The 26,730-nt window shown below is 41.1% G+C and overlaps 1 protein-coding gene across 1 annotated transcript in view; it reads left to right on the forward strand.

Annotated features, from left to right (window-relative positions):
* The window catches only part of LMTK3 (lemur tyrosine kinase 3), a 207,777-nt gene that overhangs the window by 98,759 nt on the left and 82,288 nt on the right, over positions 1 to 26,730 (forward strand). Inside the window, exons 8-10 of the mRNA XM_078650948.1 lie at positions 765 to 913; positions 3,848 to 3,932; positions 22,850 to 22,971. Of these exons, the coding sequence (XP_078507074.1) occupies positions 765 to 913; positions 3,848 to 3,932; positions 22,850 to 22,971 (356 nt within the window). The remainder of the gene's footprint in view (positions 1 to 764; positions 914 to 3,847; positions 3,933 to 22,849; positions 22,972 to 26,730) is intronic.

Here is a 26,730-nt window from a genome sequence, read left to right on the forward strand (position 1 = left end):
ATTGACCACATGGGTAGTGTCCTGTTATCCTAGGGTTTCTCTCTGTGTTATCCCAGGTGTGTACTAGAATGTCTCCAAGGTTCCTACTCCTTTTATGTTAGAAAAAGGGCTTTTCAAAGTTTAGAGACCCTGTATTCAGGAGATGCCAATGTTTCTAAATGATTCTTGTCACCTGGTTAGGCATGGTCTTGTATGTTGTAGCACAGATCACACTTTTTTCAATTTTATTTTCTTGTTGATTTCAAGCTCTATATCTCTTTGGCTACCATGTCTTTTGCCTCGAAATTGTCCCCCCCCTCCAAGTGTCTGAGTCTGATGAGTTCCCCTGTCTTATGTCTGAGGTTCTGGTGCTACATAATCTTTGGGTGAGTTGGATAGACCTTCTCATGTGAGCAACGCTCTAAGTCTTTCTATAATTTCTGTATTTTAGATTAGAGTGAGGAAATCTTTCTGTTCTGTCATTTCCTTATTGATTTCCTCTAATTGTTTCCTGTAAGGGGCAGTTTTGCAAGTTGTCCTAAGGTGATTCTCACTAGTCTGTATTTCGATGGCTAGAACTTGTAATAATCGTTTTGCTGTCTTTATAATCAGGATTAACCAGTCTCTAGTGCAATGCCATGCAATTAGGGACCAGTCCCGCCTGAAGGTCAGAACTAGACAGTGATAACCAGCGAACCGTAAATTCTCACAAGAAAGTGTCTACTTTGAGGTGTTGCTTGGTATTTTGCCATAATTTTGAGCCTGTCTCTTCTTGGTCCTCACAGGGAGACCTAAAAAGATATCTTCGTGCCCAGCGCAAGGCAGATGGCATGACCCCTGACCTCCTGACCCGAGACCTTACCACCTTGCAGAGGATGGCATACGAGATAACCCTGGGGCTGCTGTTCCTGCACAAAAACAACTACATTCACAGGTGAGGCATTTCCTGCTTGCCCTTGGCTGTATGCGGCACAAAAATAAGTTGAAGTCAGTTGTTGACTGGCGCTGAGTGACATTGCTGAGACCAGGATTGATCCCAATTGTGTATTGATTTGGTAGAGGCATGTGTAAGAATCCAATCCAAGTAATATAAAATCAGGTTTATTCATGAGGAGCACAGTACAGCAGTTGCACATGTGCTCTTCAGATGAAATAAGGTGTAGCAGACCAAAACAGATCGCCGCCAATGTTTATAAGAATCCAATCCAAGTAATATAAAATCAGGTTTATTCATGAGGAGCACAGTACAGCAGCTGATCTTCTCAAATACTCCATGACTTCTGTTGCCTGGAACATGGAACTCCACGAACCATGCCAACAGATTACAAATGAGGTTTCAAGCATAAACCTCTTAGAGAAAATACATTAAAGAAACAGTAACCCAAGTAAAAATAAGTATAAGCATACAACAGCATGGTTATACCACTGTGATGCCACTGATGCATCAAAGGTTTCATATTGATGAGTTGAACGGCCAGTATGACTATAGCAGAGCCAGATTGTAGGCATGGGCACACCTCAGATGCCAGGTATGGGCTTGCATTGCTTCCCTATCTATGTCCTGGAGAGATCTGGTACTACAAATTGGGAGTACTACTCCCACATACGCAGCTGTGCACCTTTAACTATTTACACGAGGTGCAGATCAGAATAGAGCGCCCTATAGCAATGAGTGTGCTATTCCTAGTGCAGGCATAAACTCATTCCTGCACTAGAAAGATCACATTTGTGAAAGGCAAAGGGACCGTTTAAAGTCCCCGGTCTTCCTTTCAGGTGGAAACCCATCCTGCTAGTGAAAGTGGGAAAAAATTCTCCTGCAGGGGGCTGTAGTAGTTTCGCACAAGTGTTGCACAAGGATGCCTGTAGAGTACCAGAGACACCCTACTTCCTTTTCAAGGGATACACTGACTGTGTGCCACTTTTATGCTGTGCATTGTCATAGAGCCTTCTAACAGTATCTCTGCCTCAGTGCCTCCATATGTAATACACCACAGATCCAAATGCTTTGCCTACATGGGAATGTGGAAATGCCCATTGGAGCTTGGAAATTGTGCACTGGTGCGATACACATAATAGAAAGAGCTACACAAGCATCTATGCCATTCAATAATATCAAAGTACTCTGGGGCCCAAGAAGCAAAAGCAAAGTCTGTCTGACCCACAGAGCACTTACCGTAATACAAGCCCTGGTGTTTTTCTCTGTCTTGCCATTGAATCAGTGCATCCCCACATCCTGACTGTTTAGTGGACAAATCAGTAATCAACGCATTTGCAAATTCCTATCTACAAAGACCCTTATTGAATTACTTATATATCCGCTCATATCTTACCCATGGTTATAAATGCAATGCTGCATCACATTAACTCTCTTTAGTGTATTGTATCTAGAAGGGGAAGTTTGTCCGAGGGATTTGGGGCATTAACGGGAAGTGGAGAGAGTAGCTTCATGGTAGACCAAGGGGATCTTGTAGACTCTGGTGAGCAGTCAGACAGTTTTCTTTTTGATTTTTCCCTATACTTGTATGTATGTATGTGTGTGGTGTGAATCTAGCCAAAAGTCAGTGGAACACGGTACATGGTCAAATTCCAACATAGCGTCAATGAGTGATAGGAGAGATAGCTGGTTTGTAGGCTGTTAATGCAATGTTTTTTAGTTCTTTAAAGTGGTGCATCTTCAACTCTTTCCTAAATTGGAGCAGCTTTGGGGCGGTTCTGAAGGATACAAGTTGTGATAGCTTTGTAAATGCTGCGGCTGGTTTTGAAGAGTGGAGCCAAAGGAGTTCCATAAGAATGAGGGTAATGAGATCATACCTCAGGTCCTGGATTAAACATGCTGTGGTGTGGAGGATGCCCATAAGAGGTGCCGGTTCTCTGGCTACTTTCTGGAAGAAATAGTTTTGCATTTCTTGATGAGAGCTGGTACCAGGCCTCCTTTGGGTTTTTTTGGGCAATGATGTTGTCATTCAGGGTGAGTTCAAGTGACTTGCCATTCTGTGAAAGTCGGGGTTCAAAACTGTCAGGTTCATGACATTGAGCCAAGTCTGTACTCTTTCTTGTTTTCACTGTCTTGGTTGATCCTAAGTAGGCACTGAACTTCCTGGTCTGGATGATGTGCAGGCAGTGTTTGAGGAGTTGCATGTATGAAGGAGATGAGCCTTTTAGGTAGAATTCCATCTCATCAGCAAAGTGATGAATCTTGATGCTATCTGTGAAAAGAGCACCAAGCAACCCCAATGTAGAGACTGTAGATGAAAGGGGACAGTTTGGAACCCTCTGGGACACTGTTAATGGGGATATTTGGGGGGCTGGAGGTGTCCATGCAAACAAACTGATGTTGCTAACTTCACCTTGTTTGCTTTGCACTAACTTGACTATCCCCAGTACAGCGATACATGGATACATTTACGGAAAGGTAAGGGATGTGGTGGTCATACATAGCATACAACTGTTGTTCGCTGCAAAGATACAATAAAGTGCTTATCCCTCCTTTTCATAGTGTACAATAGACAACAAAAATGCTGTGTACAGTGCTCTTGTTTTCGACACATTCAGAACTCATTGAAGGTTTCACCTACCAATATAGCTACCAATTATTTGGAAGCATAGTCCTTAATGTCTCACAGAAAAATCCTAATGATTGAAGACCACTCTGGGACAGGATGTAGCTTGGCGGCTTGAGCTGCCGACTCGGGATCTGGGTTCGAGTCTTGGCATCGGCGCAACATCCTGTAATTCTGGGCGAATCACTTAATCTCCCCGTGCCCATAGACAATGCCTTGATACCATCACAGGTGATATGCCATGCTGTATAAATAAACTAACAATGCATAAAAAATAACATGTATTTATTAATGCTTTTGTGCAACAGTGACCTGGCCCTGAGAAATTGCCTGCTGACCTCTGACCTGACAGTCCGCATTGGGGACTATGGTATCTCACACAACAACTACAAGGTGAGTTTTACTGTGTCACGTACTATGTGAATGTATAAATAGGAAAGACAATGGTGAGGTCTGGGGCACTGGAACTAGGGGTGTGGGAGGTGTTACAGCACCGCCAGAATAACCTTGCAAGAGTTCAAAACGAGAGTGATCAATAAAGAGGCCTATCATGTGTATTTTTTTCTTGTAGCATTTGCTGTTAATTCAAAGGCAAAGATCAACTGCCGGCAACATATTTTTCTGACAAATGTATCTTTATTCTTTTTTTTAACATGGAGACTGGTGTTTACCTTTCCCTTCTCTTATGGCAAAGTGAGAGAATTATGCAACCAAGTGACAATCCTCCTGGTGTACAGAGAGTTTAAATGGAGAATGCTGCTTTATGTCAAATATTTTCTAACACACAAGGCAATTGGAAACATTGTAAATGAATTGTACAAATATTTCAAAATATAGCAGCAGCTAGTTAAGAGCAATTAAGGCACCATGGGGGCTATTCACATAGGTAACTTACACATGTGAGAAATTTACATGTGTAAGTTTACTATTGTACTTTGTACAAACTTTACTACTTTGGATAGTCACAAAATCCAAGTGTAACCTTACTAGAAAGTCTAGACTTACACGTCTTCGCCCCCTGAAAAATGATTAAGAGCCAAATTTACGAGTGTAAATACCTACTGAAAAAATACAACAGTAAGTTCAGCATCATACATGACCAACACTGGTTCTGCAACACCTGCCCATTGGAAATAATCGGGGCACGGACCCCATTGGAAATAATGTTAAATTAAATTATTTAAAAGTTAAATAATGTAAAAAGAATACATATTTATTATTTAGTTATAAAATATTTTAATAAAAAAATGTTATTAAAAATTATTGTAACAATTTTTTTAAATATAATTCAGTTACTGTTAAATAATTGGATACATTTCTTTTAATAATTTTTAATGAATATTAAAACATATTTTTTAGTTCTGGTGTTAATTTGTTAACTTAAACTTAAGAAAAATAAATGAGATATAATGTATTTACATTTATTAAAGATTTAATTAAAAATAAAGTTAATAGTGTGTTAGCACGTTTTTCTTTTATTTCTACATTTACAATAAATATATATATTAATTTACATTAATATTTAACCTAAAATACGTTTACAAACGTTTTCCAAATGTAATAAACATTTTACATTTTCCCTATACTTTGCCATATTTAGATCTTCACTAAAAGGGTGGAGATCTCCCTATGGTAAAGTTTAGGGAACTCATTCAGGCTGACATCATTCCACATATACAAATAGGAACATATAAAGATTGGCAGGTAGTCACCCACACAGTGTATTGGCAGTAGTCTGCATCTTTATGTTGTAGCTGTTCCACGTTGCCTTTGTATATTTTCTCTCTTAGTTTCCTTTTTAGTGTATCTGGAGAGCCCTAATTAAGTAGACCTCGAAGAATCTAGATCAAGTGCTCTCTCAGCACATTTATAGGCTGCTGCTGGGAGAAGAACTCCTCTCGTGGGAAGGTGTAAGATTTTGGTGCAATCCCAGCTTTACTAGTTCTTGTAAATCTGGGAATGCATGAAAAGCCATGGGAGTTTTGTGGGTAGACCCACGCAAACCCCAAGGAACGCCTTCTCAGGGTAGAGTAATGCAACCGAGCGATTTGCATGTCAGATCCTGAATCTTCCCTCCCACATTTTCTTAGTGAAGTGCGTTTATATTCATCTATATCAGGTTATAAACTCAATTTATCTAAAACGGAAGTCCTGCCCTTAAACTCGATCTGTTTCCAATATATGTTTAGCAATACGGATTTTGCATGGTGTCCTTCCAAACTCAAATACCTTGGTATATGGTTTTCATCTTCCTTAAAGAATACCCTTAAATTAACTTTTGACTCACTTTTTTTAGAAAATCCAATCCCTTCTTCAAAGTTGGTCCCCCCTTTTCCTTTCCTGGTGGGGCAGATTAGACACTATCAAAATGATGATTACTCCACATGTTCTTTATACTATTTCAATGCTCCCTTTTAAAATTCCCAAATCCTATTTTTCACGTATTAACTCTATTTGTACCAGATTTTTGTGGAACAACAAACGCCCTCGAATTGCATTGCACAAGTTAATTCGACCTAAGCATGAGGGAGGCGTTCGATTTCCTGATTTTCAAACTTACCACTCTGCCTTTTTGATTAAGCAGTCCTTTTCTTTGGCATATGACTTCGCTGATAACCCTATACCTACATGGGTTCTACTAGAACGCTCCCTTTTAAAAAATTTCTCATTTCAACACACTGTTTTCATGTCAAATTGTTCTTTTTTAACCAAATATCCTATTTTGAAATACTCCCACTCACTGTTACATAATGTTTTCTCTTCTACTCTATCTCCTCTTCAATGTTTTTTATCCTCTACTGTGTGGTACAACAAATTCCTTCGATATAAAGGCAAATCATTTTACTTTAAACATTGAAAAGAAAAGGGTATCTTTTTTGTACATCAATTTTTTGATGGCCCATCTCTCCTTTCCTTTTCAATAATGCAAAATTCTTTCCATTTGCCTGCATCATTTCTTCCTGAATATACCATTATAACGTCTACCATTCAGTCACATTTATCTTCCCTTTCCCTGCCTGTCGCTTTTCCTTCTTTTATTCCTACCACCCCATTGTATTCTTTATTTTCCACTCACCAACCCAAAGCTGCTCTTGTTTACTCAATTTTGTTATCAAATGTCTCTGACCGCCCTAAATCGAATGTAGAGAACGCTTGGGAGACTGACCTCGATGTCTCCCTCTCTGTTGCATTGTGGGATCGGTTATGGTCCAAACTTTTTAAGGTATCTAATGCTGCACGTATCACTCAATCTTTATTCTTCATATATCATAGGGTTGTTATTACCCCAGTTAGTATACACAAGTTTTCCCATACTTCCTCCTCGTTATGTTGGTCATGCTCCACAGAAACTGGGACCCTTAAACATCAATTATACGAATGTTCCTCTGTTTTATCATTTTAGACTGAAGTATGGAATATCTGCATGCCAATGTTTTCTTGCTCCGCCCCATTATCTTTATTGAATGTTTTTTTAGGTTCTTTATCCGATGATATTGTTATTGTATCCTCTTCTGCTAAGTTATTGGACCTGTTTATTGCTCTTGTGTTGGAAAGATAACTCTAAGCTCTCTGTGCATACTTGGTGGAACTTTATTTGTGATGAACACAGAATTTCTATTGCATCATCCAATTCTGTCCCCCTAAAAATTAAATCTGATCTTCTTTGGCTTCCGTTCACCACTTACCTTTCCTCCAAGTCTCCTACTTCCTTCCTTTCTACTAATCTCACATTTTAATCCTGATCATCTCTTTCTTTTATTCTTTTCCCTCTTTCCTCTCTTTTCCTTTCCTCTTTTCTTTTCCCTTATCTTCCCCTATCCTCTTTCACTTTCTCCCCTCACTTATAAAAATGTTTGTGATTACATATGACATGTATACGTAGTCTTATGTATTTTTTCCTTACATGCATGACATGTCTTTTGTGTTTTCTTTCAAATGATAAATAAAAAAATTCTAAACAAAAAAGGAAGTAAATACACAGGAACACTACTCAGGAAGCAATATACTCAGATATTATTTTTGTGCGTTCAGATAGGAACGCTAACCAAAGGAAATACACACACGGACAGGAAGAAGTACACGTAGGTATGAAATAAATATAAACATACTGAAATACATGATCCCATATGGGACAAATACACTTAGGTCCTATCGTAGCTGGTAAAAATCTGACATCGGTGTATATGGAATTTATTGGATGAGATCATTATAGCATATTCGAGTTTTTGGGGGATTAAATGCGGAATTTGGTGCTTGGTGCACCAGAATCAACATGCACCTATAAGTGCCAGGCCTTTTCCCCTTGTTAAATTCAGTCAATTTTAACGTGTTGAAGTTTAATGAAGGGTGCGATTTGATTCCACGTGGTAATTGCCAGCAATTGTAATTGAGATCCCTGCGCAAACAAAACAGGTTTTTTGCCCAGGCATCAGAATTTAACTGACCACCTGTCCCAGCACAAACAAAACAGGTTTGTGCGCAGGCATCAGAATTTAACTTATCACTTGTAATCAGTCCCTTTGCCAGAAACCAATACACAAAGCCAGGAAGCAATATATCCAAATGTGAATTAGTACATCCAAACAGCAAGAAGGCCACCCCCACAAAACACATACTGCCACAAATAAATAATTACATATGAGCTAATTACATTCAAACTAATTACATACCCAACAGGCAAACACACACTTTGACTGTATCACATACACCCAGATAAGTGATCATAGGCACAGACCAGAAGATAACCAAACAGAAAGACACATATGCAGAGAGATACAAATACTGCCAAAGAGTAACAAATAATGCCAGACTAAAACAAATACAGCAGCATTGGATCAAGGAGTGGGTCCAGGATATCAAGTATGGAATATCATGTGCTACCTTAATGCCAAAATATTGAGGAGAAACATATTGATAGATATTATAGGTATGTATAGATTTTCTATACGTAACGTCACATCTACGTACCTTGTATATATATTTATACATATACATAGCTATATAGTGAAAAAAACAAAGGTTAAAGTTATGTTATGGTTAGGAAAACTTTAGTTATTCTATCTATACAAACCCAGTTTAAACTATACATACTTTAGAAATTCTAAAGTTATACTTATAACTTACATTTCTAATTTGGGCATCGCCGGTTATAACGTGCATATATGTCATTTAAGATGTAATAAGCGTTATTATGGCTGCCATGCTTTCACATGCTATAAGGTATATAATATGAAAGGGTATAGCCAGCGCATGGATAATGGGCATACAGTGGAGTGGTCTAGAGTGGAGTTGCGTAATGTTGAATACCATAAAGTAGAGTTGTATAGAATTGCACAGCGCAGTGACGTAGAGTGGAATGAGGTGCAGTGTAGTGGTGTTGAATGGAATTGCATACAGTGTAGTAGCTTAGAGTGGAGTGGCATAGAATGTAATATCATAGAGCGGAATAGCATAGTGTAATGTCATAGAGTGGAGATGTGGAGTGTGGTATAGCAAAGAGTGGAGTAGCGTACAGTAGAGGGTCGTACACTGAAATGGCATACAATGGAGTGTTGTAGAGTGGAGTATTGTAGAGCAGAACATCGTAGATTGTAGATGTGTACAGTAAAATGGCATACAGTGAAGTGGTGTAGAGTAGAATAACATTGAGTGTAGTGGTGTTAAGTGGAGTGACTTAGAGACCATTGCCATATAGTAGAATAGCATTGAATGGAGTGGCGTAGAGTGGAGTGTTGTACAGTGGAATAGCGTAGACTTCAGTAGCGTACATTGGAGTGGTGTACAGTGGATTGGCATAGAGTGGAGTGGCATACAGTGGAAGCATAGAGTGGAGTGGCATATCATTCATTGACGTGGAGTGGTGTAGAGTGTAATAGCACAGACTGTGTGTCATCGAGTGGAGTGGCGTAGCATGGAGTGTGGCACTTGAAACAGCATTAAGAATGTAGATGTAATGTGCCAGAAATGAAGAATGGGCAGAAACTAATCTAGACTCATCCAGGAAGTTAATGGTAATTTTGGTGAAATATGCAGCAACGTATCGACAAAAATTGCAAAAACAGATTGATGATTTAAATGAGGACATCAAAGCAATGGGACAGAGCGATGAAGAAAAAAAACTAAGAAAAGAAATGATATCCCGCCTAAAAAAAGAGGAGGATAAAATAAGAGAACGGAAAACTTATAAATACCACCGGGATAGGGATGATTACGAATGTGGCCGCATCTTCACTTTCGCCAAAAAAATATGAAAGTATGAAGATATCCAAATTCAGTGGAATGTCAAAAAATGCAAATAGTGGTAATGAAAATCAAAGCAAGGAGAATCATCAGCCTCAGACCTAAGCTCGGCAGTAGAAAGTGAAATGGAAGACACAAGAGAGGGAAGAGTACCAACTACAATATCATTAGTTGAAGAGCTGGATTTTTTAGTAGAGGAACAAAAACAAACCCTACGTCCAAAACGACAAATAATAAAACAACCAGTAAAAACAACACCCTCAAGCGCCGACAAAGGAGAAGGGCAAGGAAAAGGAGAAACCACCAGGCTATACCAAACGCGACGGTGGAATCAGAAATGAACAGACAAGAAATGGTGCAACAGTTAGAAAATACCACAGTCACAGTAACAAATCTATCAAATGTAATTCTAAATACAGCTGAATTACAATTACTGTCACTGGGTCTGGCATTTCCACCAGAGAGCTCCTTTGACTATGCCGCCACGAGAATGGATATCTATAGAGGCATAAGGAAACAAACTAAAAAAGTATCACCTGCTAAAAAGCAATGCTGAACAAAGGGAAAATGACACACGAATAGGTTTACCTCCATTAGTAGAAACAACAGCAGGCTATAATTTCAATACCCAAGATATGATACTAGTTCAGAAGTTGGAAACTCCTGCCACAACAGAACCACAGGATACAATATAAGCTAATGAAAACGATATAAGCAATGTGGTATGTACTACAAAATTTAAACCACAGTCCACCTTTGTCCCAATAATGCCAAGAGATGGGATAGATGTCTATCATGAACAACTAATCAAAGAACTGAAACAGCTAAACTATAGAACAAATAAATCGAAAAATAAAAATAAAAATAAACAAGAAATCAAATACCAACAATTGATGAGCAAATTATCCAGCAACAAAGAAATTGTAAAACGCAATGCGGATAAAGGGGGAAACTTGGTAATCTGGAACAAATCAGATTACATTAATGAAGCGCAAAATCAGCTCACAGACAAGGAGTGCTATCGCCAATGCGACCAGATCATGTTAAAAATGACATATGAAAAGTTTTATACAAAACTAATGGCCTGGAAAGGATTGGGACTTTTAAGTAAAGAGGAATATTTGTTTTTAAAGAACAATACACCAACCACACCTGTACTTTACTTTATACTCAAACTACACAAAAATGCAGAGAAACCTCCAGGTCGCCCCATTATTTCAGCAATGAACAGTCTAACGGAACATGCCTCCCAATATATAGACCATTTTTTACAAAACTTTGTCCAGAAATTGCCCTCATACCTGAAATATACAGGTGACTTTTTGGCCAATATTGATAACTTTGTGTGGCACAAAGATTATCTACTGATTACGATGGACATAACATCTCTATATACGAGTATCAGCCATAAAGATGGAATGAGGGCAACAGAGTACTATCTTGAACAAAGACATGAAATGTTTAAACAACACAGTAAAATAGTTTTAGATATGATTGATTTCTGTTTACATAACAATATTTTTCTTTTCCAGCATACACTATACCAGCAGATACGTGGTGTTGCTATGGGGAGCCTCACATCAGTCTACGTCACTCCACTCCACAACACTCTAGTGTCTTCTATTCTACTGCATACAAGAACACTCTGTGCCACCCCACTGTTCGTCACTCTAGTCTACCCCACTCCACTCTACCCCACTACAGTCTGCGCCAATCCATAATGCACTCTTCCACTGTACACAGCTACACTTTATGATATTCCACTGTATGCTACTGCACTCTCCCAAACTCCACTGCATGGTATTCCACTATTCACTACTGCACTGTATGCCACTAAACTGAACACTACTTCACTCTACGCTATTCCACCCTACTACTCTCCACTTTACTCCACTCCACTCTTTGCTAATCCACTCTACACCACTACACTGCACACCACTCCACTGTACACTATTCCACTGTACGCTACGCCACTCTACGTTAATCCACTCTACACTAATCCACTTTACACTGTTTCACTGTATGGCACTCTACTGAACTAACATTCTAGATACGCCACTCTAGTTTTTAGTATTTACACTCCATGATCTTTCACTCTACGACACTACACTCCATGCCACTACACTCTATGCTATTCAACTATATGTCACTCCAGTGTATCCTACTCCTCTGTACGTTGCTCCACCATACGCTATTCCAATGTATGCCACTCCACTGTATGCCAATCCACTGCACGCTATTTCACTGTATGGCACTCCACTTTACGTTTCTATACTGAACGGCACTCCAGTTTACAACACTCCACTCCATTCCAATCCACGCTATTGTATTGTATGCCACTCCACTGAATGCCACTAGACTCTAATCTACTCATCTGTACGCCACTCCACTTTACACCACTGCAGTGTATACCATTACACTCTATGTTACCTGTAAATATTTTTGTCTTGATATATTGACTACTATATGTATCAAGATATTCCATACTACAACTGAAACAAATAACCCATAGTTGAAGGCATGTTATATTTATTTTTATATAGTATTTGTTTAATTGTTACATGTCTGTCAGTGATGAATCTACAGTAGTGCTTAATTTGTAAAAATAAAAAGTGTCAGGGCCCTTGTCAGGAGGCCACTACAGCTTGAACTACCCATTGCTCCTGCTGCTAATGACAGTACCAACACAACTACTAACCAGCACTCTCCTACAAGTGTGATGATTCAGACTATTCCAGGCCACCGAAAGCTATAAGAATGGCTTGGGCGCTCAGGTATTAGTCATTTTTTATGTATATTAAATTAATAAACCACTGTGGGAAATTAGACAAAATTAGACAAACAGTGGGATCTGGCAGACTAATGGGAATCGTGAGTATTCAGTGGCTTCCAGGCAATGGTGCCCTGAGTCTTAGGGTCACCAGAAATCTGAAACTCATTTGGATGATAGAGCTCTGGGAATTTCCGAAACTAGTAGTAAGCAGGCAGCACAGTTTTGCCAATGCTTAGGCACAAGTGACACTCTTGTATAGTTATGTAAACCAGAGCATCTAGGCTGAGGAGCCACAAGTTTCCACTTAGCAGTTTGTTGGTGGTGGTTCTTCCCCACTGACTCTTGTAATTAGTGTGCACCACCTGGTGTTGACTGGACCCATTTATTAGTATGGCTTTTTCAGTGGCAGTCGTATTCATGAATCTGCTTGAACACTCTGGGCCTGATTACAATGTCAGTCGGAGTTGCCTCCGAGTGACATCGCTGCAGATTGGGAGCTGATCGATCTCAGGTTGACGGTTCCAACCACATTAATTGGATGCAACTGCACATGGTGTGGTCACAAACTCCTATTTCTCAATAGGAGCTTGTGCGGCGGGTGGAAACCGCCCGCAGCACAAGCTCCCATTGAGAAATGGTAGTTTGTGAACACACCTATACCGTGTGACAGGTACCTCAAGGTGCCTGCCACAAAGTGCAGGGATGTTCAGGGGGGCACAATAGGTGCCCCCAAGGCCCAGAAGCTGAGGGCCAGAGGGGAAGGGGGACCCGCTAGGGTCCCTCAGTGTCACTTTCCGACAGCCTTTCCATGTCAGAGAGGCTGACATGGAAAGGTTGTCAGAAACCAACATCAAAATCCTGGTGGCAGAAACGCCGTCCTTTAGGGATTATGAGGCCTTTCCAACCGACCAACAGGCTTCATGAGCCCGTCGTATTGTGACGGTCGGTCTCTCCAACTGCTGCATCCGACTGCATGCATCATAATGCGTCGGTGGTCGGACCGCAGCAGTAGATGCGGCTAAGACTGCAACCAAAAAGCCATCAGTTGCACTCCGAACCGCATCGTAATGAGGCCCTAAGAGTTCTTCCCATTTTCCCCTACAGAGTGTTGACTTGCAATATTGACATTCCTCCGTTGATGCACCAACATTATTTCCCTTACCTTACGCAGGGTTGGGTCTTCTGAGGACAATCTGGCCAGTCTTTCCATGTAGACTCTGTCTTCTCTCACAAAGGCAGCATTAGATTAACAGATGAAACCTGGGTAACCTACACTAATGGAAAGTAATGTGTTCAGACAAGGAAACTGACATTCTTAGAGGACAGACATGCACCAAGCCAAACAGGGAGTCATGCAGTGAGACTGTGAAATTGACGTACACTGTGAAAGGGATACTGATGTTTGCTGACACAGGGAGGTAACCTACAAAAATGGACATAAAAATACTTGCATAAAAGACTTACATGTTATGTTATGTTAACTATGTTTGTATAGCGCTCGGCTGCCCCAGCAAAGGGGCGTTCGGCACTTTCACTCATAGCGACCAGTCCAGAGAGCCAGTGAGGAGCACCAATATAAACCAGCAGCGAGAACTATTGTGGTGGGAAAAGGTACATTTATATAGCTCTCCTGAAATCCAGCAGGCCATCCAAGCCACGAATCTGAGGTGGCAAAGAGTTCCATAATTTGGCCGCTAGGCAGCGGAAAGGACGTCCTCCTGCACGACAGCGCTTCACACGTGGAACTGTGACCAGGTGCTGCCCGAAGGAGCGCAGCGCTCGAGAGGGCACATACGGAGTCAGCAGATTAAAAAGCAAGCCAGGTTAAGCAATTTTCAGTATCTTAAATGAAAGACACAGAGTTTTAAACTTAATACGCTTGCTATAGGAAGCCAATGAAGTTTCCGGATGGTATTGGAAATGGGGCAGAAACGAGGAAGCCCTAACATAGTTCTGGCTGCTGCGTTTTGAATACGTTGCAGTCTGGCAATCTCAGCCTGATTGGCTCCCAAAAGTAGGGAGCTAGCATAGTCCAGTCGGGATAGAATAGTTGACTGGACAATCACTTGATGTGTTGTGGGTTCAAAAAACTTTAAAAGAGGTTGAAGACCCCGTAATAGACCAAAGCATGTGCCGGCAACTTTTTTAGTGTGAATCCGAAAACTGAGGGAAGAATCCATCCATACCCCCAGATTCTTGACCTCATCCTTAGGTTGCGGAGTCTTACCTAATGCTGTTGGCCACCAATGTTCACCCCACATGCTGGCATTCTTACCAACTAACATCACCTCAGTTTTGCTAGCATTTAACTGTAGGTAATTGGAAGTCATCCATTCCGCCACAGCCGATAGGCCGTCTCTGAATCTAGAGGCACTCAGAGTGGAGCCCTCAGTCAATGCCACCACTAGCTGCGTATCGTCCGCATATGAGACAATGGAAAGGTCCCACTGTCTGGCGACTGCAGCCAATGGCTGGACATATAGGTTGAACAAGGTGAGGCTCAGGTCAGAGCCCTGAGGCACCCCTTGTTCGATGGAATGCACCTGAGAAAGAAAAGGGGGAGCAGTGACTCAAAAAGATCTTCCGGACAGAAAGGATCTGAACCAATTCAGAGCCAAGCCTGTGACGCCTGCCTCCTCTAATCGTTGTATCAATTTGCCATGTGACACCGTGTCAAAAGCGACACTAAGATCCAATAGGATTAGTGCCGCTGTCTGACCTGCTTTATACAGGACAGTGGTCCCTAGACAAAAGGAAATTTCTGAGAAATAAATATAGACTAAATAGCAACTATATTCATTGTCCAGCCGGACAGTTTTAATTTCTGATAAGTAAAATGTACAAGGAATTTAGTGTGATACAAGCAGGACACCAGCCGATGTCCAACTAACACACTTAAGGAAAGAACAAACAAGAATTTAGAGGCAATTCAGATAGTCTGTGTATTACAATTCACAGTCAGACAATACAGTTAACACACTATTGCTAGCGTCCAATAGCACAATTCGTATGCATATAGTGTGACAAGGTCGATGAAGTTTCGAACCTATTACTTATTTAAGGTTCATCTTCAGGACAAACAATGCATGCCTTCTTATTTGGAAAGTCAAGATGAACTTTAGGCCCGTACCGTCAATGCGGTCCGCGTTCGGGGGAGAATGACCCACCTGGGTAATTCTCCCCCGAACGCGGACCGCAATGACGACCCGTTCCTTCCGCCTTGTCGTACTGCCTCTATCACTTTGTTTGCTGTCCCACCGTATATCCGGCGGACTAGCACGATAATACCCAGACTTTGGGCTCTTCATATTAGCCCTGCAGTACGGGCCTAAAGTTTATCTTGACTTTCCAAATAAGAAGGCATGCATTGTTTGTCCTGAAGATGAACCTTAAATAAGTAATAGCTTCGAAACGTCGTCGACCTTGTCACACTATATGCATACGAATTGTGCTATTGGACGCTAGCAATAGTGTGTTAACTGTATTGTCTGACTGTGAATTGTAATACACTGACTATCTGAATTGCCTCTAAATTGTTGTTTGTCCTTTCCTTAAGTGTGTTAGTTGGACATCGGCTGGTGTCCTGCTTGTATCACACTAAATTCCTTGTACATTTTACTTTTAAAATTAAAACTGTCCGGCTGGACAATGAATATAGTTGCTATTTAGTCTATATTTATTTCTCAGAAATTTCCTTTTGTCTAGGGACCACTGTCCTGTATAAAGATATAATTCCCAAAGGTCCCTAGCATATTGCTTCCTTGGGTTCCCTTGTGTACTAAAATAAGCTGTCTGACCTGCATCAACAATAGTACGCAGATGCTCAGTCATGGCAAGGAGAGCAGTCTCAGTGCTATGGCCGGGACGGAAACCATTTTGCGACATGAGACAAGGAGGCTAAGTGTGAAGGAAGCATAAAGGACAACCTACATAGCACTCCCACACATTGAAACAGGGAATCTGACAATTAAATGACAAGATATCTAAATATGCATACATCATTAGGAGGAGAGATACTTGAATAAAGATTTACAGTGTGATACATTGGCTACGTTGTAAGGTTTAGCTTGGTGAGCAGTTGTGCAATATAAGTTAAAGAAACTCCGTAAAGGTGTTATGTTCTTTTTTGTTGAGAAAGGCAATATATTGTGCAGCAACTGGTGGTAATATTAAGCGCTCCAATACCTCCGGGCAATGTTAGCGCTAAATAAAACAGACCCTAAAATAAAATTGTGAAACCAGGTTTAAATGAGGAGGCGATTAGTTACATGTGTGCTTGTATAAAGTAACCTGTGGTAATATAAAGCGCTCTTGTACCTTCAGGTGATGTTGGGGCAATATAAAACTGACCCCAAATAAAATTGTGAAAAGTAGGTTTGAATGCGGAGGCAATTTTGGGGGTGTAGGAGATCTATGCAACTATTGATGATAGCATTCCATTAAATAGTGTATATTAAACCACTACAATTCATGCAATAATAATAGCTATAGATGTTGTATTGTAGAATATTAATCATATTATATACAGAGTAAGTCAAAACAATACCCTTTCAGGCATAGAGTGTCGCATAAATTATGCAAAAAAAAAGCAGAGAACTCTGGGTTGTTCTCAAGTATAGGTCGAAAGCAGCTCCTGTTAGAGCACTCTCAACACCAGCAACACTCTAGATCTGCTCACCTCAAATGTCTGCTTTTCTATCAAAGTCTTTAAGCATAGGATTAGCACAGTGCCATCCACACCGAGATAGAAAGGGACAAAGTGTGTTGCCATTTCTACAGCAAAGTCTTTAAGCATGGGACTTGTTTGGTAGTTTACCAATACAAAGTTGTAATACTGTGCCTGCAGTAGTAATGGGCTTTTGTCATTTTACTGCTCGGCTTGGACAGCACTATGCTAGTCCTATGCTTAAAGACTTTGCTGTAGAAATGGCAAAATACTTTGTCCCTTTCTATCTCGGCATGGATGTTACTGTGCTGGATGAGTCTTTGCTCTTCACCCTATTGCCATATCAATTAAGGGCCACGTTGAAACAGGCCACTTGGAAATTCAGTTTCACTAGAGACAGGGAAGCTCGCATTCTAAAGAGGGGTATCTACCCGGCCATAGACTCCTGTGTGATAAATAAAGCACAGGCTTATATTTCCTGGAACTTGCCGCATGGAGTGTGCCGCTTTTGGCTATTATTGATACAGGGTATGCTCCCTTTAAATAATTTACTGTTTGAAAGGAATGGTTCTTCTCTGATTTGTAATTTGTGTAATAACTCTATCCAGGACGTTAATCATGTGCTATTTATTTGCCCCACTTTATTATTGTGTCGGGGTAAATGAATGAGACCAATTTGTCTACAATTATCTATTCTCTCGGCCGCTGCACTAATTGTTTCTTTTTATGAGCCACCAAATTAAATGTTTTGTCATAGGATTTGTAACTTTTTTAAGTGTTTTTTAAATTTGTATTAATGCTCATTTTATGAAGGAAGCAAATACTAACTTTGGTTTTAACTTGATGTTATACAGTATTAAGGACATAAAAGATATTTTAATTATTTCCTATTGTATAAAATATTCTAATGTTTGTATTTGGAGATTTATTTTTTATTGTCAGCTTTCACTTATGATTGTAGAAACTATGCGGCATAATTTTTTTTAAACTTTATTGGCTTTGCAGTTTATGTGGATCTCTTCGGTGTTCCAAGATCATAAATAAATAAAACTTGAACTTGATCATAACCAGGGCCACAGGATTATGTGATTCTGCAACTGCATTTTTTCCCCACATAATTACTCATCTTCTGCATAATTTGTAAATTTTAACAAAACCCCCAAAGATGTTTCTAGATCAAATGGATCAAAAATGACTAAATACACAACGACATGTTTTGCCATGCAGGGACAGGCCTTTTGATGCGAAGATGCTGAGTGCTGCATTTAGGTGTTAAACAACATATTAATAATGTGAAAACTCTGCCCAAACAAAGCTAGTACTGCTTCAAAATGTACTGCATTACACAACAGAATTAGCCTTTTGTTGTAGCATAAGTTAGTCAACAATGACAGATAATTTGTTTTTCCCTGATGCATAATTTCAGTGGCCTGATCATAACACACAGGTGAAAGCAGTGCATCATAATACCAGGTAATAAACCTCACCTTTCAATATAATAATACACGCAGAAGGACTAGGTACACTCTTACGTAGTCGTTTAGACCTAACTGGTGCGATTCGGAAGGAAAACAAATCCCAGGCATAAATTGTGTTTACACCTGGTGCGCACATGGATTTGTGCTCATTTTAGACATATGAATATTAAGGAACAACACATGAAGGCAGCAGCTGGATATAGCGAAAAAAACAATGTTTGCGTCAATGTAAAAGTGATCATGAGCGAGGGATTGGTAAACCACAACAATCCTCACTGTTTAAATGCACCCAGACATATCTTCTTCCCCGTCAGTGGAACTCCGAAGCATCTGCTTTTTGGAAATGGAAAGCTGGCTCCTTGAAGCTTAAACGCTCAGAACAATGTAAATTAAATAGGCAGAACGATTAATGATGCCAGTCAAGAGTGAAAGTCTTTTAAAACGAGTATAACACACCAGAGGGCTAGAAGGGTCAACAGGCTGAGCAAAGGCAAATCCCTGCCTCCTGGGTAACCTAATCCCGCCTGGAAGTCATCCTCTCTGGAGGCTGCAGGATAACAAGAAGGATGCACGTTAGGCCCTTCAGAGGCACCAATGGTCCAAGTGAGCTGTCAGTGCAGACCCTCCTTCCCCACACATCATCAGCAGGAGAAAAAACATATCTACGATGAGAACTGGTGGGTGTCAACACCAACAGCTGTTTGATGGCACTTTCACCCTTGCCTCCAATAACACTGAGAGTGATACGCTCACTCTTATGTCAATACAGTTTATCAAGCCCTGAGGTGAGGGAGCACAAGCCCATTTCCGGTCCTTCACTCACCCCCAAGTGGCGCCATCATGCTGGCTAAGACCTTCCCAAAAGTACCATTCCCCAAATGTGTACCAGGACCGGTGTCTGTTAAGGGGCATGAGGAGTAAATAAAGGCGGGGTTTACCGTGCATGTACGGGTGTGGTGTACCCCCTCTAGCCGCCGCTGTGCAGGCTTCACGTTCTAGTTGTAAGCCCCTCTTTGTCAGTAAGCCATGTACACAGTACTTACTTCTTCAGAGTGTGGCATTGTAGTAAATTCAGAAAGAGAATGTCTAACGACAAGGGCATCGAGTCTCCGGGACCAGCAGAAAGATTGGTCAGCAGTCTTGAGTCAGGTGGAGGTATAGAGGTTGATGGGAGTAGTAGTCTGGGGCGGGCCAGCAATTTGTAGTGGCTCCATTTTATAGACTAACAAAGGAAAAAATTAAGCATATGTTGTAATTGGCAAAAGTGGGCGATACAGCTTCGCTGCATTAAAGGCATTGGGCAAAGGAATAAAGAAAAGGGGATAATCTAAGGGAGAAGAGACACAGAAAATGATGGGAGTTGTAGACAGAAGCGGTCCAGGATAAGATATGATCCTGTTTTACAGACTAAAAAGAAACAACTCAGTATGTCTTGTAGTAGGTGTGTTAAAAGTGAGCAATACGGCTCTGCTGCATTAGAGACATTGGCCAAAATGCATAAGAACAAGAGACGACAAAACTTTGCAAATCATTTTTAAAAAGTTCCAAAAAAGCAGGTGAAAACAGTACTTGGGCCACGGGACACTGATAAAAGAAACATACGAGGAGCAACAGGAAATAGTATGCTATAGCTAATAGAAACAGAGGAAAAGTAAAGTGGCAGGCCAATAAGAAGTGAAGGCGGGATGTAAGCCCCTTTTAAGATATATTAAAGTCATTAGATTTCACAAGCACAGCACAAGCACTGTGCAGGTAAAACCTATAAATTATGTAAGTGTCCTGTTCTCAAGGCTACCGGCATGGTTTTGATCCGTGTGTGACATGGTATTTCTTCTGTGTAATGGCGCAGGTGTGATTTTGTTCTGTGTCCGCTTTAGATGTATGTGTGTCGATACGCTATTTCCTTTGTGTTAGGGATGCATGAGTTGTTTTCATTTGTGCTTGGTGTTTATGTCCATACTTAGTTTAGGCTATAATTTGCAACAGTGTTTTTGTTTGTTTGTATGTGTCACAGTATGTCATGTCATTGCGTTATGGGTGTTGTGATTTTGCTTAGATTTGAAATGACCGTCAATATCATATTTTCTGGTGTTAGGAGGCAGGCATGAATTGGGTCAGAGTGTCAAGTTTCGATGTGTACCAGCATACGCTGCCTTTAAAAAAAAATGTTTGCCACTATATGGGGGTCCAATAGTAATTGGTGTTGGGATTTGTTCTGTGTCTGTGTAGTATGTCTGCCTGTATATTATTCCTCCTGTGTCAGCGTATGGGTGTGATTTGGGACGGCTTGTCCTGTTTCATTCTATATAGATATATGTAATATCTGTGTTTCGGGTGTCCTACTGTGATTTTTCTTTTAAATGACTGTTGATGTATTATTTCCTTGGTGCCTAAGTGTGGGTGTGATTTGAGTCACAACGTGTTCTGCAGTGTTCTACTGTAGAGCAGAATGAGTGCTGTAATTTTGTTTTGTTTCTAGTTGGTATGCCTGCTATTCAATCAATCAATCAATCAGTCGTTTATAGAGCACTAGTAAATCAACCCTGAAGGTCTTGAGGCACTGGGGCTGTTGGCTGCTGTGTGGTGGTGATTACTCAAACAGCCAGGTCTTTAGGTCTCGTCTGAATTGTTGGAGTGACGGTGCAGTCCTGAGGTGCAGAGGGAGGTTGCTCAGGCTTTGGCTGCCAGGTGCGAGAAGGAGCGTCCTCCTCTATAGGCTCGACGGATACATGGGGTGTCTGCAATGGAGAGGGAGTCTGATCAGAGGAGACTGAACGGTTAGTGGAAGGTTAGGCATTTATTGATGTTTGCTGGTCCTTTGTTGTGCAGAACCTTGTAGGTGTGGTTCAGCAGCTTAAACTGGCATCTCTTCTGAATCAGGAGCCAGTACATTTTCATGATATGTGGTGTGATGTGGGTCCTTCTTGAGACGTCAAATATGAGTCTTGCTGCTGAGTTCTATATTATGTGGAGTCTCTTCACATAAAGCATATTTCCACAGTCCAGTCTTCTGGTGATGAGGGTTTGTGTGACATTCCTTCTGGTGTGTATCGGGAGCCACCTGAAGGTCTTCCATAGCATGTAAAGGGTGTGGAAGCAGGCTGAAGATACTGCGTTGACTTGCTTCCTTATCGATAGCTTGTCATCTAGGATGCTGCTGAGGTTTTGGGCGTGGTCTGTTGGAAAGAGGGTGTACTATGCTCCCCTGGCCACCATGAGTTGTTCCATGGTGAGGTGTTGTTCCCAAAGAAGAGAATTTCCATTTTGTCCGAGTCGAGTTTGAGACAGTTATCCTTCATCCAGGCCACCATGTTCATCATGCATCTGTAGAAGTTGGCTTTGTTGCTGGAGGGATCTTCAGGCAGAGAGAGGATGCTGTTGTATTGCTTCCTTCGTGTCAATGTGTGGGTGGGAATTTGCTGAATTGTCCTTTTTTAATCTATCCCACTGTATGTTGTACTTGTGCGAAGCATACAGTGATGTTGCTCTCCTGTGCATCATGAAGTGGGTGTGATTTAGACTAGAGTGCCCTGTAAATTACTCAGCGCTAGCCGGTACGGATCGGAGGTAGGGGAACGTCGGGGAAGGACATGGGAAGATGCAGATATTAAAAAAGAAAAGAAGAAGAGTAAATGTACCTTCTAGCCGCTTTCTCACGGCGTCTCTCCTCCGTAGTCCCTCGCTCGGCCTGAATGGAGAACATGCGAAGTGCACATGACTGTTTGGCCGGCCCGACAGGGCTGGCCAAACAGTCATTGCGCACTTAGGTGGGTACTACCACTCCTCTCCTGCCCTGCTCTGTGGCAAGACCCGCAAAGCTGCCTCAGTAGGACAACATAAAATGATAATAACACAAGTTATTATCATTTTATTTTCCCTTTATTTCACTGCTACAAAGTGGGGCGACGCTCCTTTGCATTAATGGAGGAGCCACCACTGACACACTGACAGTGCTGTGATTTTGCTGTGTCTGATTTTATTTTGAGTGTTTTCTTTCCATATATTTTAGTATATGGTGTGCTTAATTCAAGGATCATGTTATTTTGCTGTGTTTGCTTTTACATTTTTCCAAAATGTTATTATATATTTTCTCTGTTTGCGTTGAAGTGTACTGTTTTAGTGGCAGTCATTATTTTGTTGTCTCTTTTTTCAGGAGGATTATTACATTACCCCAGACCGCCTCTGGATTCCTCTACGCTGGGTGGCTCCCGAGCTGTTGGATGAAGTGCATGGGAACCTTGTGGTTGTGGATCAGAGCAAGGAGAGCAACGTCTGGTTGGACACTGCACATTCCTTCTTGCTCCACCCCGTTCTTTACCCCTTCCTGTTTTGCTTTTCTCCTACTCCATCCATACTTCTCTACAACCATAGTCACACTCATTCTTCCCACCAGCTTTCCTTTTTAGGTCTGATCTTTGAGTCAGTTTTAGCTGTCTTGCTACTTTATTGTTTTCCCAAAACAATGCATACATAATATAAATACAAAGAGGGGCTTTTAGATTAGTGGGCTTCAATCATTCGTCGTTAAATTGCCATTTACATTTTGCTTCTACCCACTAAATCATACAGCATGGGCCATTGGCTTAATTCACTTTAAGAACTTGCAAAAAACGTTCACACATTTTTCACTTCAGCTTAAAAATTGTTATTTCTCGTTACTCCCAAAACGTTTTTCATAGTGTGCTTTCTAAATTGTATTTTTTTTAATGTTGTCAGTGGGTGATAGAAAATGACTGCCCGGAGTGTTTGTATTGCTATCTGGAGTCAGAGAGGCAGAGTGCCTTTCACCAAAATAAGATAACAAAAATCTAACTTCCAATAAAAAATAAATGGAAACGTACGCTCTGCTGCAATCTTTCTCTTTATAATTGCGATAAGAATGCAGTACCTTATGTGGCTAATGGAGGTCTCATTACAACTCCACAGGGACGCCTAGTAACAGCCTGTGGTACTGCACCCTTTTCTTGCTTTGTGGATTTCCTTTTATTACTTATGCTACTGCTGAGATATTTTTTGGCAAAAGACCCATTGCATAAAGACTCTGTTTCCAAGGGATGAGTTCTTCTCCAGCCATATCCAAGAATATTTTGTTTCCTCTCTGCATGGTGTGCAGACTATATGTGCCCCCATTGGGTTATTAATAAATCTACCTGAGCCCACACAGATTGGAGGGACATAGTATGCCAATATTATCAGTAGACACAATTGCATTCAGTGACTTATGTGAGCTTTTATTTCTCTGACTCTGCTGTTTCCTGGGTTGGTTAAGATGCTTTAATACAGACCCCCTAAAGGAGGCGTTGTGCTACAGGCATGGCAGTACCATTAGAGTTTCTGCAGAAATTAATATATATAAGTATATTGCGCTCTGGGGTTTTTTAAATGGAAAAAGGAAGGGCATGTTGCTACCCACTCCAATCTACCCCACTCCATTAAAATCTACCGAACTCTACCACACTCTTCCCCACTCCACTCTACCCCAATCCAACCCCACTGTAATCTGCCTCACTCCAATCTACACCAATCCACCCCTCCCAACCCCAACCCACACCATTAATTTTTAGCCATGCTAAACAGCAGCCACATTGGTGTACAACAGGGCTAAAGCACAGTTCCAAAGCCAATAGCTCTCGCATAGGGTAGAGCGCACATGCTTATCTTTTTGCTCGTACTGATTTCACCTTTCCTTCAATGTGTTCTTTGCTTATTTGTATTGTGTGACAACCTCATGCCCTATAATCCTTCTTTAATCCATCTTCCTTCTTTGTTTGCTGTTGCTTTTATATGTTTATGTGTTCTTCAGCACATCTCCAGAACTGCCTCCTTCATAACTCATTTTCATATTTCAAAACCTGAGTTGCTTATCACTTCTTACAGCTAAACACTTGCATTCCTTGCCTCACCGTACACCTAAACAAACACATCCCAGAATATTCCTCACACCCTAGCACCTGAATCCTCTCCTGTGCTTACTCCAAAACACCTGCTTACATTACCTACTTCTCTCATCTGAATACCTGCACACCTCACCACGCTTCATACCTCAGCACGTGCCTCCCTCACCTGTCTTTATTTATTTATTTATTTGAAGGTTTTATATAGCGCAAACAAGACCCTTGCGGGTCTGGGAGCGCTTTACATGTCAGATGTAGGAAACAAAAATAGACATAGCAAGCACAGTCATAAGTGATTCAGATATAATATACTCAGAAAGGTAAAAACTAGCGATTAAAGTACAGAGCTCAATAAAACAGAACTAGTAATTAAAATACAGTAATAAGTCAGTAAATTCACATGAATTTAGCCATGAGAATAGCTTTCACTTCTTTTTTGAAGGAGGCTGTGGAAGGATTCAGTCTTGTTTCTGTGGGCAAAGCATTCCAGATCCTGAGAGCCATACCAGAGAAGGATCGGTTATAGGTTTTTTTCTTGGCAAATCGTTGTGGTTTCAGTAGAAGAGTCTTGGCACTCCTGGAGGCTCTATTGTCAGCAGAGAGCACCAGTTTCTGAGCTAGGTAGTGCGGATAATTGTGGTGTAGGGCCTTGGGCATCATACATGCGATTTTCAGATGAATTCTTGCTTCAAACGACGGTAGCCAGTTGAGGGCTTTGAGGTCTGGAGAGATGTGAGAGGTTCTCTTTGAGCCTTTGATGAGTCTCGCAGCTGAGTTGATAGCGGCTCTTAGCGGGTCTGTCGACAACCTTGGGAGGCCGCATAAGGTTACAGCCCCATATTCCACTCTTGGGATTACTAGAGCTTGAACTGTTTGTTTGAAATCGTAAGCTGGCAGGAAGGGTTTCAGTTTTCACAGGGTCTTCATGTGGAAATTAGCTCCTTTTGTGGAAGCGCTGATATGCTTCTGCATCTTTAGGTAACTGTCCAGAGTCATACCTGGCAAATTCGCTGATTCGACAATGAGAGGTTGTCCTTTTAGAGCTGTTAAGTGCTTCATTCAGTCCAGGATAGTGGATGCTTTGTTAGGGGGAGCGATTAAGAGGAACTCCATTTTTAGGGAGTTTCGTTTCAAATGGTTTTCAGCAAGGCATGTTTGTTTTTTTGTAGTGCTGAGTTGAGCGATTTGATGTCTTCAAGTGAGTGGATCTTGATGTAGATTTGGGTGTCGTCTGCATACATATGGAAGTGAATCTTGGAAAGACTGAGAAATTTGGTGAGTGGTTCCATGAAATGGTTGAAAAGAGTGGGTGAGAGGGAGGAGCCTTGCGGAACTCCTAACGTGACTGGCATAGGGTTGGACAGGGATTGATTGACCTTGAACCTTTGAGATCTATTTTGGAGGAAAGAGGCCAACCAGTTAAATACTGCTCCGGACAGTTCTAGACAGTTGCCGTGTTTGACAGTGTCAAATGTTGATGACAGGCCGAGTAAGATTAGTAAACAGGCTTCGTTTTGGTCCAGGATTTTTAGAGCGTTGTCAATTATGTGTGTCATGGCTGATTCAGTACTGTGACCTGCTCGGAAGCCTGATTGAAATTGGTTAAGAAGGTTGAATTGTTCGATATGGCTGTTCAGCTGCATGTTAACACATTTTTCCAAGAGTTTGGCTAGCATAGGTATGGTGTATTTCGGAAGATAGTTATTTAAATCCGAAGGGTCAGCTGTTGATTTCTTTAGGATAGGGTATACCTGACCTGTTTCCAGAATGTCTGGTATGGATCCTTGAAGGAGGGAGGTATTTATGATGTTGGTCCAGAGAGGTAGTAAAAGAGGAATGAAGTCTTTTAAGTGGTTGGCAGGAAACGGGTCTGTGAAGTAGTTGGAGGGTTACAGAGCGGTTAGCATCTTTAGTATAGTATATTCACAGTAAGTGTTGAAGTAGGACCAAGTTACATTGTTTTTGAGGTTGAATTTTGTGGAGTAGTTAGCTTGGGCACCTGCCGGGGGCAGTGATGAGTTCTTTTGCATGTCCGAGAGTGATAAGAGGTCCTTGAGTAGGTCTGTTTTCATGGATTCTATTTTTGAAGTGAAGAAGGAGGCGAATCCCTCTCAATTGGGTAGAGTGTCAGGGATAGACT

Source organism: Lissotriton helveticus, chromosome 7 (genome assembly GCF_964261635.1).
Source record: "Lissotriton helveticus chromosome 7, aLisHel1.1, whole genome shotgun sequence".
Taxonomy (NCBI): Eukaryota; Metazoa; Chordata; class Amphibia; order Caudata; family Salamandridae; genus Lissotriton; species Lissotriton helveticus.